Here is an 18,964-nt window from a genome sequence, read left to right as displayed (position 1 = left end):
AGTGATTGGCACTTAAATAACGTACCATAGAATTCTGCGGCACCATGCAAGCTGTGCTGCAGTACGCTGCAACTTTTAAAGGACGAACCACTGTAAGTATTGTGATATCGTATCGTAAGGTCCCTGGCAATCCCAGCCCTACAAATTAAGGACCGTCAATAAATTACACAATTAAAATGGTACAATATTTTCATGTTGCACACCTTTTAGTTTACTCATTAAATGTGTTCTATATTTACATACATTTCTACAATCTATAGTTGGTTAGACTACTATTTACAATTTCTGCACCACAATCAAAAATAGACACATTTTTATACTCAATCAAAACAATAACAGCTGTCATTTAGCACATTCATCATCAGAGTGATAAACTGCTCTAGAGGCACTAAGGAATCAAGATGTAAAGGCCCTTCCAAAATGGGGGGGGGGGGGATGAAAACTAAAGGAGACAACAGGGACTTCGAGAGATAACCAACCTTGTAAACGGGTTTGGTGTTCATGTTTTTATATCTTAAATGTGAGGTCTGCTGGAAGCTTGTGGAGCAGAGCTTTGTAATGGAATTATCTACTGGACTTTAGTGAGGTCCAGCCAACCTTCTGATACGGGATTCAGTGATTAGTATTAAACCTGTCAGCTGTGGTAAAGTACAGAGCACTGTGGTAAACTGCACCTAGGGTTTTAGAGTAGTGGCTTCATTCTGATATAGTGTGTCACTGGCAGGACTGGCAGGAAGGTTGACTGTACAATCTGCTTCCTGCTGTTTAGGGAGAGGTATGTTCTGTTAAAAAAAACACTTTAAATATCAGCTTCTTAACTATCTAATTTTTCTTTACATAAAATGTTTGTCAATCCAAATGCCCAGATATTTATAGGTGCAAACTCGATGGATGAGAGAACATCCAATGAATAAATGTTTAATCCATCTGAGACATTTTTGCATGAATTAGAAAACAACATATTTAGTTTTAAGCCAACAAGGGCTTTTTGTATGGCAACAGTCAGTTTGCAGCTCTTACATAGCTTGGTCAACAGTTGAGGAAATGGCATACGTAACCGTATCGCCTGCATATGGATGAATGTTACAGGTTTTAACAGATATACCAATACTATTTATATAAACAGTAAAAAGAACAGGTCCCAATAATTGACCCTTGCAGTACACCTTTCATAATATCAAGGAAACTAGACTTCACACCATCAGAAAATACACATTGTGTTCTGTCTGTCAAGTAATTCTTAAACCACTTGCAAGAAACTTTTGAATTAGTAGGTAGTGGTGGACAGGTGTATAAATAAGGAAGCACAATATTTTTTATGATCTAAGCAATTTAACATATCATCTAAGACAAGCGTAGCAGCTGAAATTATGCTATGTCCAGGTCTGAAACCAGATTGGTGCACATTTAAGAATAGAATGATACGTTAAAAGTTCTTAGTTGAGAGTTGGCCACGGATTCTAATACTTTGACAAGGCAAGATATATAACTACCATCCAATTTCCAAAGGTCTCTGCCTTTGTGTAGGGAGAGGACATGTGCCGCTTTCCAGATCTTAGGGATAATACCAGAAACAATTGTCAAGTAAAAAATATAGGTTCATGTTTCTGCAATAAGATTTTTTTACATGGATTTTTAGCAAGGCACTTAGTACATCAGAGACGACAAACGGTTGAAAATAAAGAATGTGTGCCTAGGAGTGGATCATTCTCTGCAAGCTGTTTTTTAAAATTATTATTCTTTTAATAAAGGTGGAATTAAAGGAATTTTCAGAAACTATTCTTTCAAATAGGTGGCCAGCTGAGGCAAAAGAGCTATTTAACGCATCAAAAATGTTCATTTGATCTATTAGAGGACCAGGGACTGTCATAACCTGCTTTAGCAATAAGGGGGTGGAATTTAGCTTCAAGGACTTGACCACTTTCCAGAAGTTAGCTGGATTTCCACCACGCTCAGAAAATGTAAGATGTCAATTTTGCCTTTCTAATCAGAGTTAGACATCTATTTCTCAAATGTCTGAACGACTGCCAATCAGATGCAGAATCAGTCAACCTAGCCTTAGCCCAGGCTAAGTTTATTTCCTGTACTTTTTCAGACAATTCATGGGTCTTTTCCCCTTAGTATTTTAAATGGAGCATGCTTATCTTGAACAGAGAGGTAAAACAATTAAAGGCCAGATCCGACTCAGAGATGGATGACACCCCCCCCAGTCACACAACCCCAGGTAAGACAAATGTTACTCATTAAAATAAATAAAAATAGATCTGTAATAATGAATGGCTGAGATTTAGGTAGTTTAACATCTTTTATTCAGGCAATTGGACACTGGTCACTGAGCTCATTAGCAAATATTTCATTGGCTATATACTTATGAGGGACATTTGTCAGAGTAATAAAAGAGTAGATTCATCAGGGTGTTTAAAGTTGGGGTAGGTTGGTTTAGTTATCAGCGGAGTTAAGTTTAGCTCAGTACAAATATCTTTCAGGCTATCTGTTTGCGTTGGTTTGAGAAGCCAGAATTACTATAAAATCCATTTTCGAAATCAAACTTATGGTATTTACATGAATCAGGCCAAGCCTACAGCTGCAGGATTTCATATCAAATGGTCAGTCTCTAGCACAAACGTGCTATGTTCAGTAGGTAACCCCTTGTTTAAAAATACTGTAGGTCTGGCTTGAAATGGTATAAGATACAAGAATAAATTAGGGTTAGCTGTTGAGGGCCAGGACTGAAATCCTATCACTTGTTTAGTATATTTGCAATATTAGAACTCAGGATTCTAGCTCCTCTTCTATTCAGGCCTTCCGTTTTTGAGAACTGAGGTTGCTCACAAAATAAATCAAAGTTGTCGATAAAATCCAACACTTTTTCAGGTCAGAGTTGGATTTCATCCATGAGTCCAGTGCAAATAGCCGGAAGAAGCGATCAACTTCACAATCGTATGTTGGGATAGGGCCGGAAAGGACAATCTGCTTACCAGTAGCCATTAGCCTGTCCCTCTGGTATATGAAGTCCCATCTCAACTCCTCAGATTGCCACAACTTGCCCGAAGACAAACATTTTGACTGTATTAACCCACTGAGCTAGAATGATGCACTTTTATGCTAGACCTCATATTGAAACGCATAGAGACCCCAACTGATGTATAGAACATTCTTAAAATTAACTACTTTGGCTTAAAGACAAGCATCATGAAACCTCTAACACAATACATTAATTTGACTTAATGAAAATGTTTTTTGGACCTAACTTCCTTACCACTTTTTCCATGTGGTTTCTTCCTTCATAGACTCAATGAAATGATGACCTCTTCTTAAATATTTGGTCAAATCTTTCAGAAACATACCCCTTCGGCTCAACTTACCCCACTCTCCCCTAGGCTCTATCGTTGATACAAATAATGACACACAAATGTAATTATTAAACTAAATAACAGCCTACAAAAGCCACATGGCTACGTTATCCTTATTTGTATAGTGGAAAAGCATTGAGGCAACATTATCAAAACTATAAAATTGTCATACATAAAAAAATAAGTGCTAACGTGCTTGCAGTGCAGCAGTTCAAAACACATACAATACAAACACGTGTGGGTACATGGGTTTGAAATAGCTGTGTTTGTATGGTGCAGTGGTGTGTGTAACATTTATTTAACACAGTTGTTTGTGTGACAAGGCAGGTCTATGTGTAACAGGTCTATGTGTCTCTCTCAGGGCCAAGCTGTGTTCCCCTTGTACAGCGCAGGCGTGTGTGTAGCAAGGAACTGCCGCTCCTGTCCCTGCACCTACCGCACTCTTCTCTCCTTGCGCACCTTCATAAGTAGCAACTCCCTGGGGTCAGCCGGGTTCTGGCTGCTAGGGCCTGGGGCCACACTAGGGGGAGTGTATGGCCCCACCAATACTCGCCTACGCTGCCACCTCGGTGAGTGAGACAGACATGTTCCAGCCCACATATCATTGGGTCTCAGTATGGTTCTTGACAAAGTTTTGCTTACATGCTCTCTGTGCATGATTTTGTCCATTAAATGTGCAGTCTAATATTAACGATCATTGAAATTAATGATATATCGTTTGATAAATGCCTCATGAGCTTAGTACAACTATCTAACTCTATCATAACCCTCCCCAAAATGATTTTTTTACTTCACTGTTTGTTAACAAAGTGTTAGTATGCAAGTCAGGTCTGCTGTATACAATGCGAATCAGTGTAATTATATAATTTCCATGAATCTATCATTTTGACACCACCACTTTTTAGGAGTGCAGACCCCACCTCAGTGTGAGCTGGTAGTGGGAGGAGAGCCTCAGTGCTGGTCAGAGGGACACTGCCTCCTGGTGGATGACTCCTTCCTGCACACTGTCTCCCATAATGGTCAGTCAACTCCACCTCCCACAACAAGGCAGTCACTCAAAACAAACTCAAGCTGTGCTCAGATTCCACTTCCCTTTCAGTCAGTCAATTTAGGTACAACATACGCATTCTCGCGACTTGGGTTGAAGGATCTAAAATCATCCCTGGCAAAGCAAATGAAATCCGCACCTCGCTGGAAACGTCGCCTTCTACAAGGGAATAAGCTTGAGGATTGGATTCATTCCTTCAATTATTCCGCTCTTAACCTCAGTGTGAACAGGAATGATTCATGCTACTTAAACAAACAATTTGCAACAATTTGTCTTACATTGCACCAACTGAACTGTCCCTTAGTGGTAGAGCGTGCTCACCCTTTGGACGCTAGGTGCGGAAGATTGTATGGTTCTCATAAGTTTCCTAATGATGAACAATTAATTATTCGTCAGATAGCTTGACCTGGCTATTGCAATAAGTAAAATGGCTAACGCGACCAAAACAATGAAGTCTAAGAAGCCAGGTTTGCGACCAAGGCCCAATGAGTTAAAAGATACTCAGGTTTGTTGTTTTGTATATTTCGGGCTCGGTGCATGCTCACGCTGCCCTCACTTGAATCAGTTCGTGTGCGAGATTAGCAGACGGCGGGCACTGTTCCCCTACTAGTCCGCGGCGCAGGTTCTCTTGACAATTGTGTAGCATTCTTTAGAGGGCTTGGTGTGTCTGATGGTGACTCCTCTCCTCGGTGCCCGTACCTCAGCTGAGTTTGAGCTAAGGGACGTGGAGATGGATTGCGCTCTGTTGCTGGTTACGGTCCAAAGCAAACTTTCAAAACCAATCTAGCTAACAAGCACTGCATAGCGTGCTAGCCAGGTTAGCTAACTCACAGATTAGGACTAGCTATTCAGGCTAGCTATTCAGGTTTCCTAAAAGTGGAATAATAATCTCTTGTTTAGTATACATAGCTAGCGTTAAGTCGCTTGGTTATTCTAAATATCAACGAACCGTGCTGCAGTCAAAGAGGCTAGCTAGCCTAGTTTAGACTAGAAGCCTTATCATGGCTAATGTTGACTAGCATGCATAACTTCCGGCAAATTGGTGGAGGGTGGCCGAGCTACAGCGGTGGTTCTCAGACCATGAGACAATCCAAAAATCAGTTCTCACAAAAACGTCTGTAGCGTCCAAACTAATATGTGACTCGTTTCAGAAACTAGGCGTATGTCGCATGTCACTACTTCACAGAAGTGCCATTTAAACGTAAACTTTATTCTTTTTAATCAAAATGCATTTCCAGAACATGTGAACTTTCATGTGCCTTAATAACAAACCTGTATGCCATCTGTAAATACGAATACAATTGTTATATTACGAGCCTAGTTGGTTCAGCAACAGAAAAAGAGGGCAACCTTACCGCTAGCCATGATTGGCTGAGATAATGAGTGGGCTGGACATGCCAAGAGATGAGTTCGGATTGGTCTGCCATGTAGCATGTTTCTGTCTATAACATGAGCCGTGTAGGTAATCCATGAGCTGTGTAGGTAATCCTTTCTGAAGCCGCTTTTTTGAAAGATATCACGTATTAGCTCTCCACTTACTGGAGGACCGAGTTTTGAAAATCAGTGGTATGATAGCTAAAGAGATGGAGAAAATTCTGCCGTTTGATTGCAAATATGCAGACAGAGTCAAACAGAGAACACACAGAAGGCTGTTGTATGAAACATCTGTCTCCGGATTACATCTTCAAACTAAGGGCAACCATTGCATCCGTGACAGAGAGGGAGAAGCGTCGATCCATGTATCCATGTAAGATAGTCTAGCAAGCTACATTTTCAGATATTACACAATACTAAATTGTCAGAAAGTAGTTTTCTTTTCAAGTTAAAGTGTACTGTTAGTTAACTAGCTAACGTTATGCCAATGATCTGTGTAGTAATATAATTCGTATCTCAGAGCCATTTGCATTGCAAGTTATAGCCTAATGTTAGCTGGCTGACATTGAACCTGGTTGGTTAGTTACCTGCAGTTTCATGCAGGGTAGTAATATTATGAGTTGCGATTATGGTTTATTGTTTAGCTAGCTAGCTACATGTCTGAACAACTATGCAAGTAGCCACTTCAATAGAATGTGCATGATGCTTACATACAAGTTTACATACACGTAGGTTGGAGTCAATAAAATTCCTTTTTCAACAACTGTTTAACGTTTCTTTCATAATTCAAAAGTACAATTCTTGTCTTTCATAATTTGGTCCGATATGCTTGAATGTGTAGTGTCAGCATTTGTTGCTGGCATGTCATCCCTAAGTTTGCTTATCTTGTCAATGAAAAAGTCATTAAAGTAGTTTGCAATATCAGTGGGCTTTATGATGAATGAGCCACCTGATTCAATTAATGAAGGTGCCGAGTTGGCTTTTTCCCCCCCAAAATGTAATTTCAGGTACCCCAAAGCGTTTACTATTATTCTTTATAAAATGTATCTTTGTTTCATAGTGTAGGTTATTTTTCTTTTCATTTAGTTTAGTCACAGGATTTCTTAATATGCAGTACGTTTGCCAAATCAGTTGGGCAGCCAGACTTAATTGCCATACCTTTTGCCTCATCCCTCTCAACCATAACATTTTTTAATTCCTCATCAATCCAAGAGGATTTAACAGTTTTTACAGTCATTTTCTTAATGGGTGCGTGCTCATTAGTAACTGGAATAAGTAGTTTCATAAATGCGTCAAGTGCAGCGTCTGATTGCTCCTCATTACACACCACAGACCAGCAAATATTCTTTACACCATCAACATATGAATCACTAATAGAAATGCAAGATATATTTACGCGTAGCTGTCCCTGATCGTCGTCTATCTGTTGAGACCATTCGATCTGTCTATGTGTAGTGGCTCGATGTAAGACTCTGGCTGTCCACCAAAGGTCACTATGTCCTTCTTTTTAGAGCTTCTATGGTAGTGGTGTGTTTGTTAGACAGATACTTCAGATGTACCAATGGTTGTCTGTGGCGATTCTCCTTCAGCTCGCACTGTATGTCAGCTGGTCAGTAGTTAAAACCATTTTGTAACGTTCAGCTCACAATGTCTGTCAGGCTGGCCTGTAGAGTTTAACCTGTCTGGCTCTGGCGTTCCGCCAGCGGAACTCCTCCCACATTCCACTGAAAAGGCAGAGCGCGAAATTCAAAAGATATTTTTTAGAAATATTTTACTTTCACACATTAACAAGTCCAATACAGCAAATGAATGATACACATCTTGTGAATCCAGTAAACATGTCCGATTTTTAAAATGTTTTACAGCGAAAACACTACATATATTTATGTTAGCTCACCACCAAATACAAAAAAGGACAGACATTTTTCACAGCACAGGTAGCATGCACAAAGCCAACCTAACTAACCAAGAACCAACCAAACTAACCAACAAACAACTTCATCAGATGACAGTCTTATAACATGTTATTCAATAAATCTATGTTTTGTTCGTAAAATGTGCATATTGCAGGTATAAATCATAGTTTACATTGCAGCTACAATCAGAAATTGCGCCGAAAGCAGCCAGAATAATTACAGACACCAACGTCAAATACCTAAATACTCATCATAAAACATTTCTGAAAAATCGATGGTGTACAGCAAATTAAAGACAAACATCTTGTGAATCCAGCTAATATTTCCGATTTTTTAAGTGTTTTACAGCGAAAACACAATATAGCATTATATTAGCTTACTACAATAGCCAGAAACACATGCCATTTCCCAGTAGCAAAAGGTTAGCGATCGTAACAAACCAGAAAAAGATATATCATTTTTGACTAACCTTGATATTCTTCATCAGATGACAGTCCTATAACATCAGGTTATACATATACTTATGTTTTGTTCGAAAATGTGCATATTTAGAGCTGAAATCAGTGGTTATACATGTTGCTATCTTAGCTACTTTTTTCCACAACGTCTAAACAGCAACGATATTTTTCTGACACTTTTTATGACACACATATTCTGACCAAATAGCTATTCATAAACATAACTAAAAAATACATGTTGTATATGAAATGATAGATCCATTAGTTCTTAATGAAATCGCAGTGTTAGAATTCTAAAAAATAACTTCATTAAGAAATCCAGCTTCGGTATAGCTGAGTACCCAAACGTTGGGCGCCGACGACTAGTTCACATGCACGACAGATATATGAAATAGCATCATAAAATGTTTCTTACTTTTGCTGATCTTTCATCCGAATGTTGGACAAGGGGTCCTTTGTCCAGAACAGTCGTTGTTTGGATTTAGAACGGCCACTTTCCCTCTCGATTTAGCAAGCGCACTAGCCAAGTGGCACGAATCGCTCCATCGTCAACAAACTCAGAGAACGGAAGACGGCAAAACTCCCGAAAAATTTTCAATAATCTGATTAAACTATATTGAAAAAACATACTTTACGATGATATGGTCACTTGTATCAAATAAAATCACAGCCGGAGATAGTAGTCGCCTATAACGACAGCTAAACAGAAGGCAAATCCATGTCTCTCTTCGCGCCTTCCTGAAAACAGGAAATGGAGGACACGTCATTCCATGAGCTGTAATTCGAGTCCAGATCAAGTTACACAGTCCATTTCTTCTCTCACTCCTTGTCGACATCTAGTGGAAGACGTATGAAGTACATCTAAACTAATAAATAACAAGGGCTTTAATAGGCAGCCCCTGGAACAGAGCCTCAATTTCAGACTTTCCACTTCCTGTCAGGAAGTTTGCTGCAGAATAAGTTCTGTTTCACTCACAGATATAATTCAAACGGTTTTAGAAACTAGAGTGTTTTCTATCCAATAGTAATAATAATATGCATATTGTACGAGCAAGAATTGAGTATGAGGCCGTTTGAAATGGGCACCTTTTATCTGGTTACTCAATACTGCCCCTGCAGCCCAAACAGGTTAATGCAATCGCCGTGTTAGAATTCTAAAAATAACTTAATTACGACATCCAGCTTAGGTATAGCGAGAGAGTACCCAAAAGCTGGGCGCCAACGACTAGTACAACATGTTCGACAGATATATGAAATAGCATCATAAAATGGGTCCTACTTTTGCTGATCTTCCATCAGAATGTTGGACAAGGGGTCCTTTGTCCAGAACAGTCATTGTTTGGTTTTAGAACGGCCTTTTTCCCTCTCGATTTAGCAAGCACACTTGCCAAGTGGCGCGAATCTCTCCATCGTCGACAAACAAAGAGAACGGAACACGGCAAAACTCCCCAAAAAATTTCAATCATCTGATTAACCTGTTATGGCTGCAGGGGGCGTATTGAGTAGCCAGATAATATGTGCCCATTTCAAATGGCGTCGTACTCAATTCTTGCTCGTACAATATGCATATTATTATTACAATTGGATAGAAAACACTCTCTAGTTTCTAAAAACGTTTGAATTATTTCTCTGAGTGAAACAGAAATCCTTCTGCAGCACTTTTCCTGACCAGGAAGTGAAATGTCAGAAATCTATGCTCTGTTAAACTGCATGCCTATACATGGGCGTGTTACGTAAGAGTCTACAAACACTTCCTACGCCTTCCCCTGGTTGTCAAGATGCGGTGAGAGAAGAAATTTCGTGTCAATCTTGGTCTGAGGTGGAATAAAAGGTCTTTGTTTGACGTGACCGTCCATATCCTGTTTCTGGAGCGCGCGAAAGAGGACATGGATATGGCTTCTGTTTAGCTGTCGTTATGAAAGACGAACATCTCCGTCTTAGATTTTATTTGATACATGTCACCATATCATCGTAACGTATGTTTTTTCAATATAGTTTAATCAGATTATTAAAATTTTTTCGGGAGTTTTGCCGTGTTCCGTTCTCTGACTTTGGAGTGTTCCGTTGGAGTGTTCCGTTCCACTTGGCAAGTGCCCATGCTAAATTAAGAGGGATATTTGCCGTTCCAGATCAAAACAACGACTATTCTGGACAAAGGACACCTTATCCAACATTCTGACGGAAGATCACCAAAAATAAGAAACATTTTATGATGCTATTTCTAATATCTGTCGTGCATGTTGACTGGTCCTGGGCGCCCAAGTGTTTCTGGCTATTGTGGCTATGCTAATATCACGCTACATTTTGTTTGCGCTGTAAAACATTTAATAAATCGGAAATATTGTCTAGAATCACAAGATGCCTGTCTTTCAATTGCTGTACACTATGTATTTTTCAGAAATGTTTTATGATGAGTAATTAGGTATTTGACGTTGGTGTCTGTAAATATTATGGCTGCTTTCGGTGCAATTTCTGATTGTAGCTGAAATGTAAACTATAAATTATACCTGAAATATGCAAATTTTTCGAAAAAAACATATGCTGTACAATAAATATGTTATCAGACTGTCATCTGATGAGGTTGTTTCTTGGTTAGTGGCTATTTTTATCTTTATTTGGCCGAATTTGTGATAGCTACTGATGGAGTCATAAACTGATGGAGTAAGAATATTGGTGTCTTTTGCTAACGTGGTTAGCTAATAGATTTACATATTGTGTCTTCCCTGTAAAACATTTTAAAAATCGGACATGTTGGCTTGATTCACAAGATGTGCACCTTTCATCTGGTGTCTTGGACTTGTTAATGTTAATGTCCTTGTCAGATTGTCCGTTTGTAAATTCAGAACATGTTGCTCTCTGAGCGTTCAGAGCACACACTGGATGCTCTGGCCGAGGAGTACAGTCGTGGCCAAAAGTTTTGAGAATGACACAAATATACATTTTCACAAAGTCTGCTGCCTCAGTTTGTATGATGGCAATTTGCATATACTCCAGAATGTTAAGAAGAGTGATCAGATGAATTGTAGTTAATTGCAAAGTCCCTCTTTGCCATGCAAATGAACTAAATCCCCAAAAAACATTTCCACTGCATTTCAGCCCTGCCACAAAAGGACCAGCTGCCATCATATCAGTGATTCTCTCGTTAACACAGGTGTGAGTGTTGATGAGGACAAGGCTGGAGATCACTCTGTCATGCTGACTGAGTTTGAATAACAGACTGGAAGCTTCATAAGGAGGGTGGTGCTTGGAATCATTGTTCCTCCTCTGTCAATCATGGTTACCTGCAAGGAAACACGTGCCGTCATCATTGCTTTGCACAAAAAGGACTTCACAGGCAAGGATATTGCTGCCAGTAAGATTGCACGTAAATAAATAATTTATTGTATCATCAAGAACTTCAAGGGGAGTGTTGTGAAGAAGGCTTCAGGGTGCCCAAGAAAGTCCAGCAAGCGTCAGGACCTTCTCCTAAAGTTGATTCAGCTGCGAGATCGGGGCACCACCAGTACAGAGCTTGCTCAGGAATGACAGCAGGCAGGTGTGAGTGCATCTGCAAACACAGTTGAGGCGAAGACTTTTGGAGGATGGCCTGGTGTCAAGAAGGGCAGCAAAGAAGCTACTTCTCTCCAGGAAAAACATCAGGGACAGACTGATATTCTGCAAAAGGTACAAGGATTGGACGGCTGAGGACTGGGGTAAAGTCATTTTCTCTGATGAATCCCCTTTCCGATTGTTTGGGGCATCCGGAAAAAAAGCTTGTCCGGAGAAGACAAGGTGAACACTACCATCAGTCCTGTGTCATGCCAACAGTAAAGCATCCTGAGGCCATTGATGTGTGAGGTTGCTTCTCAGCCAAGGGAGTGGGTTCACTCACAATTTTGCCTAAGAACACAGCCATGAATAAAGAAGGGTACCAACACATCCTCCAAGAGCAACTTCTCCCAACCATCCAGGAAGAGTTTGGTGACGAAAAATATATTTTCCAGCATGATGGAGCACCTTGCCATAAGGCAAAAGTGATAACTAAGTGGCTCGAGGAAGAAAACATCGATATTTTGGGTCCATGGCCAGGAACCTCCCCAGACCTTAATCCCATTGAGAACTTGTGGTCACTCCTCAAGAGGCGGGTGGACAAACAAAAACCCACAAATTCTGACAAATTCCAAGCATTGATTATGCAAGAATGGGCTGCCATAAGTCAGGATGTGGCCCAGAAGTTAATTGACAGCATGCCAGGGCGGATTGCAGAGGTCTTGATAAAGAAGGGTCAACATTGCAAATATTGACTCTTTGCATCAACTTCATGTAATTGTCAATAAAAGCCTTTGACACTTATGAAATGCTTGTAATTATACTTCAGTAATCCATAGTAACATCTGACAAAAATATCTAAAGACACTGAAGCAGCAAACTTTGTGGAAATTAATATTTGTGTAATTCTCAAAACTTTTGGCCACGACTGTAGGGTTTATCCGAGCATTCTAACCAAACAACAATAGGCAAGCACCCAAGCTAACGTTGGCTAGCTACTTCCAGACACAAATGAGAGAACAGCTCACTCTGACCATTTTACTCACCCTAGTAGAGCTGGTTAGACTGTTTTTATGTTATCCAGAGCGTTGGTGATTGCAACCATGTGCTGGCAACAAATTCATTACTTTAATTAATTATGAATTAATGAATTCAATATTTAATGTTTACTGACACCGGCCATATTCAACGGGTGTTGAGCGTTTGTAAATTTGTCAGTTATTCTGCGCTCTGTCACACCTGAATAGAGTGCTCTGAAATCGGATTAGATAGCCAGATCGACTTTACCAGCTACAATACGTCTATCGACAGTTTTTGTAGTGGCATCATGCACATTCTATTGAAGTGGTTACTTGCATAGTTGTTCAGACATGCAGCTAGCTAGCTAAGCAATAAACCATCATCCCAACTCATAATAGTACTACCCTGTATGAATCTGCAGGTAGCTAACCAACCAGGTTCAATGTTAGCTAGCTAACATTAGGCTATAACTAGCAATGCAAATGGCTCTGAGATACAAATAATATTACTACACAGATCATAGGCGTAACGTTAGCTAACTAGCCAGCCAGCTAAAGCTAGCTAGCTAACAGTACACTTTAACTTGAAAAGAAAACTACTTTCTGACAATTTAGTATCGTGTAATATCTGAAAATGTAGCTTGCTAGACTATCTTACGTATACATGGATCGACGCTTCTCCCTCTCTGTCACGGATGCAATGGTTGCCCTTAGTTTGAAGATGTAATCCGGAGACAGATGTTTCATACAACAGCCTTCTGTGTGTTCTCTGTTTGACTCTGTCTGCATATTTGCAATCAAACGGCAGAATTTTCTCCATCTCTTTATCTATCACACCACTGATTTTCAAACTGACCAGCTCATGTTATAGACAGAAACGTGCTACATGGCAGAACAATCCGAACTCATCTCTCGGCATGTCCAGCCCACTCATTATCTCAGCCAATCATGGCTAGTGGTAAGGTTGCCGGCTTTTCCCGTTGCTGAACCAACTAGGCTCGTAATATAACAATTGTATTTGTATTTACAGATGGCATACAGGTTTGTTATTAAGGCACATGAAAGTTCACATGTTCCGGAAATGCATTTCTTCCAAGTTTGTTTAAATGGCGCTTCTGTGAAGTAGTGACGTGCGACATATGCGTAGTTTCTGAAACGAGTCACATATTAGTTTGGACGCTACAGACGTTTTTGTGAGAATTGATTTTTGGATTGTCTCATGGTCTGAGAAACACCGCTGTAGCTCGGCCACCATCACAGATGCGGAAGGCCAACAGAGACGGATGCCATGGATTGAGACTCATTCCATGCAAAAACTGATATCTCTAGCTTAAATTGACAGATTTAGATGGGGAATATTTTTATTATTTCACAGGTGCGTCAAGACTCTTAAGGATTAACTAGGTTTTTGCATGATTACCTCATCTCTGAAAGGTCCCTCAGCCGAGCAGTGAATTTCACACGCAGATTCAACTATAAAGACCAGGGAGGTTTTCTAATACCTCGCAAAGAAGGGCACCTATTGATAGACTTAAAAAAAGAAAAAGACATTGAATATGGAAATAAGCCAACTTTGAATATCCCTTTGAACATGGTGAAGTTATTCATTACAATTTGGATGGTGTATCAATACACCCAGTCACTACAAAGATACAGGCATCCTTCCTAACTCAGTTGTCGGAGAGGAAGGAAACAGCTCAGGGATTTCACCATGTGTCACGTTCGCTATCTTCAAACTCCCTGTCATAAATGAGCCAAGGCGCAGCGTGCATGTAATTCCACATCTTTTAATCCAAGTGAAACCTTCACAAACACAGGTAAACAGAAAACCGACCGTGACGCAACCGTGGCGCACACAAACACTCACAGAACATAAAATAATTACCCACAACATTAGGTGGGAAAAAGGCTGCCAAAAACAAAGAAATAGAAAACATAGAATGCCCACCCAAATCACACCCTGACCTAACCAAATAGAGAAATAAAACGGCTCTCTAAGGTCAGGGCGTGACACCATGAGGCCGATAATGACTTTAAAACAGTTATAGAGTTTAATGGCTGTGATAGGAAAAAACTGACCAACAACATTGTAGTTACTCCACAATACTAACCAAATCATGCATCCTGTTTGCAGTAAGGCACTTAAATAATACTGCAAAAAATGTGGCAAAGCAATTAACTCTTTGTCCTACAGAGTGTTATGTTTGGGGCATATCCACTGCAACACATTACTGAGTACCACTCCCCATATTTTCAATTATAGTGGTGGCTGCATCATGATATGGGTGTGATTGTAATCATAATGGACAGGGGAGTTTTTCAAGATAATAAAAGAAAAAGAATGGAGCTAAGCACAGGCAAAATCCTAGAGTAAAACTTGGTACAGTCTGCTTTCCAACAGACACTGGGAGATGAATTCACCTTTTAGCAGGACAATAACCTAAAAAACAAGGCCGAATCTACACTGGAGTTGCTTACCAAGAAGACAGTGAATGCCGAGTTAGTTTTGAATTACATTTGCTTGAAAATCTATGGCAAGGTGATTCTAACATGTATCGACTCAGGGGATTGAATAATTATGTAAATTCTTCCACTTTGACAGAATATTTTGCCAGCTGGAAAATGAATGAAAAATGGACATGCGCCTTGTAAGGTTCTGTGGCACTGGTACCCATGACTGGTGGGTATAATAACAGTTTTTCACAGGGTCTACTGGGTGCCAGCCTATTACCGGGACACATATTAACCGAGTGAGGCTCGTTGTCACAGAAGGGTTGACTGTAGGAGACATTTGTGCTGAGGGCATCACCACAGACTTTTGTGAGTTTTTATCACTTTGATGTCACTGCTCCCAGTGTGCTTACAGCTGGGACAGGTGAAAGTCACTAGGCAGAGCACCATGTGCGCAATACCCAGACTGCCGCATCTTGCCTGGGCTTAGTATCCTTTTGGGTCGGCATGGGGCCAGATTCTATTTCCCCATAATATGTTGTACTGGAGTAGACTGACTGAAAGGGAATGTCACGTTATGACTAGGGCTGTCGCAGTCAAGCCATTTTGTCAACTGGTTATTGCCATGCAAAAGACTGTTGGTCTCATGGTAATTGACCGTTAATCAACAATCATGTTTAGCGTCTCCAGGCCACACGGCTGATGGGCGCCTTTGGCTGTAGACTTGTTAATTTAGCTGACAAAATATGCTTCTAAGTCCCGTGCCGTTATTTTATTTTATGTGATTTTATAAACTCAGCAAAAAAAGAAATGTCCTCTCACTGTCACGTTCTGACCTTTATTTCCTTTGTTTTGTCTTTATTTAGTATGGGCAGGGCGTGAGTTGGGGTGGGCAGTCTATGTTTTTCTATGTTGGGGTTTTGAGTTCGGCCTGGTATGGTTCTCAATCAGAGGCAGCTGTCAATGGTTGTCCCTGATTGAGAATCATACTTAGGTAGCCTGGGTTTCACTTTTGGTTTGTGGGTGTTTGTCTTCCGTGTCAGTGTTTGTCGCCACACGGTACTGTTTCGTTTGTTCACATCGTTTATTGTTTTGTTTAGTGTTCTGAGTTTAATTAAAAACATCATCATGAACACTTACCACGCTGCGCTTTGGTCCTCCTCTCTTTCTCCCGAAGACGATCGCTACACTCACTGTCAACTGCGTTTATTTCCAGCAAACTTAACATGTGTAAATATTTGTATGAACATAACAAGATTCAACAACTGAGACATAAACTGAACAAGTTCCACAGACATGTGACTAACATAAATGGAATAATGTGTCCTTGAACAAAGGGAGGGACAAAATCACAAGTAAGTCAGTATCTGGTGTGGCCACCAGCTGCATTAAGTACTGCAGTGCATCTCCTCCTCATGGATTGCACCAGATTTGCCAGTTCTTGCTGTAAGATGTTACCTCACTCTTCCACCAAAGCACCTGCAAGTTCCCGGACATTTCTGGGGGGAATGGCCCTAGCCCTCACCCTCCGATCCAACAGGTTCTAGATGTGCTCAATGGGATTGAGATACGGGCTCTTTGCTGGCCATGGCAGAACACTGACATTCCTGTCTTGCAGGAAATCACGCACAGAACTAGCAGTGTGGCTGGTGGCATTGTCATGCTGGAGGGTCATGTCAGGATGAGCCTGCAGGAAGGGTACCACATGAGTGAGGAAGATGTCTGATTCATGCTACTTAAACAAACAATTTGCAACAATTTGTCTTACATTGCACCAACTGAACTGTCCCTTAGTGGTAGAGCGTGCTCACCCTTTGGACGCTAGGTGCGGAAGATTGTATGGTTCTCATAAGTTTCCTAATGATGAACAATTAATTATTCGTCAGATAGCTTGACCTGGCTATTGCAATAAGTAAAATGGCTAACGCGACCAAAACAATGAAGTCTAAGAAGCCAGGTTTGCGACCAAGGCCCAATGAGTTAAAAGATACTCAGGTTTGTTGTTTTGTATATTTCGGGCTCGGTGCATGCTCACGCTGCCCTCACTTGAATCAGTTCGTGTGCGAGATTAGCAGACGGCGGGCACTGTTCCCCTACTAGTCCGCGGCGCAGGTTCTCTTGACAATTGTGTAGCATTCTTTAGAGGGCTTGGTGTGTCTGATGGTGACTCCTCTCCTCGGTGCCCGTACCTCAGCTGAGTTTGAGCTAAGGGACGTGGAGATGGATTGCGCTCTGTTGCTGGTTACGGTCCAAAGCAAACTTTCAAAACCAATCTAGCTAACAAGCACTGCATAGCGTGCTAGCCAGGTTAGCTAACTCACAGATTAGGACTAGCTATTCAGGCTAGCTATTCAGGTTTCCTAAAAGTGGAATAATAATCTCTTGTTTAGTATACATAGCTAGCGTTAAGTCGCTTGGTTATTCTAAATATCAACGAACCGTGCTGCAGTCAAAGAGGCTAGCTAGCCTAGTTTAGACTAGAAGCCTTATCATGGCTAATGTTGACTAGCATGCATAACTTCCGGCAAATTGGTGGAGGGTGGCCGAGCTACAGCGGTGGTTCTCAGACCATGAGACAATCCAAAAATCAGTTCTCACAAAAACGTCTGTAGCGTCCAAACTAATATGTGACTCGTTTCAGAAACTAGGCGTATGTCGCATGTCACTACTTCACAGAAGTGCCATTTAAACGTAAACTTTATTCTTTTTAATCAAAATGCATTTCCAGAACATGTGAACTTTCATGTGCCTTAATAACAAACCTGTATGCCATCTGTAAATACGAATACAATTGTTATATTACGAGCCTAGTTGGTTCAGCAACAGAAAAAGAGGGCAACCTTACCGCTAGCCATGATTGGCTGAGATAATGAGTGGGCTGGACATGCCAAGAGATGAGTTCGGATTGGTCTGCCATGTAGCATGTTTCTGTCTATAACATGAGCCGTGTAGGTAATCCATGAGCTGTGTAGGTAATCCTTTCTGAAGCCGCTTTTTTGAAAGATATCACGTATTAGCTCTCCACTTACTGGAGGACCGAGTTTTGAAAATCAGTGGTATGATAGCTAAAGAGATGGAGAAAATTCTGCCGTTTGATTGCAAATATGCAGACAGAGTCAAACAGAGAACACACAGAAGGCTGTTGTATGAAACATCTGTCTCCGGATTACATCTTCAAACTAAGGGCAACCATTGCATCCGTGACAGAGAGGGAGAAGCGTCGATCCATGTATCCATGTAAGATAGTCTAGCAAGCTACATTTTCAGATATTACACAATACTAAATTGTCAGAAAGTAGTTTTCTTTTCAAGTTAAAGTGTACTGTTAGTTAACTAGCTAACGTTATGCCAATGATCTGTGTAGTAATATAATTCGTATCTCAGAGCCATTTGCATTGCAAGTTATAGCCTAATGTTAGCTGGCTGACATTGAACCTGGTTGGTTAGTTACCTGCAGTTTCATGCAGGGTAGTAATATTATGAGTTGCGATTATGGTTTATTGTTTAGCTAGCTAGCTACATGTCTGAACAACTATGCAAGTAGCCACTTCAATAGAATGTGCATGATGCTTACATACAAGTTTACATACACGTAGGTTGGAGTCAATAAAATTCCTTTTTCAACAACTGTTTAACGTTTCTTTCATAATTCAAAAGTACAATTCTTGTCTTTCATAATTTGGTCCGATATGCTTGAATGTGTAGTGTCAGCATTTGTTGCTGGCATGTCATCCCTAAGTTTGCTTATCTTGTCAATGAAAAAGTCATTAAAGTAGTTTGCAATATCAGTGGGCTTTATGATGAATGAGCCACCTGA

At 40.5% G+C, this 18,964-nt stretch overlaps 1 protein-coding gene across 1 annotated transcript in view; it reads left to right on the top strand.

The window, feature by feature from the left end:
• The window catches only part of asphd1 (aspartate beta-hydroxylase domain containing 1), an 80,590-nt gene that overhangs the window by 43,219 nt on the left and 18,407 nt on the right, over positions 1-18,964 (top strand). Inside the window, exons 4-5 of the mRNA XM_055881380.1 lie at positions 3,715-3,922; positions 4,259-4,372. Coding sequence (XP_055737355.1) covers positions 3,715-3,922; positions 4,259-4,372 — 322 coding nt within the window. The remainder of the gene's footprint in view (positions 1-3,714; positions 3,923-4,258; positions 4,373-18,964) is intronic.

The sequence above is a fragment of the Salvelinus fontinalis genome, chromosome 2 (genome assembly GCF_029448725.1).
Source record: "Salvelinus fontinalis isolate EN_2023a chromosome 2, ASM2944872v1, whole genome shotgun sequence".
NCBI classification, from domain to species: domain Eukaryota; kingdom Metazoa; phylum Chordata; class Actinopteri; order Salmoniformes; family Salmonidae; genus Salvelinus; species Salvelinus fontinalis.
The sequence above is the reverse complement of the archived record's forward strand: the minus strand, read 5'-3'. Positions and strand labels throughout refer to the sequence as shown.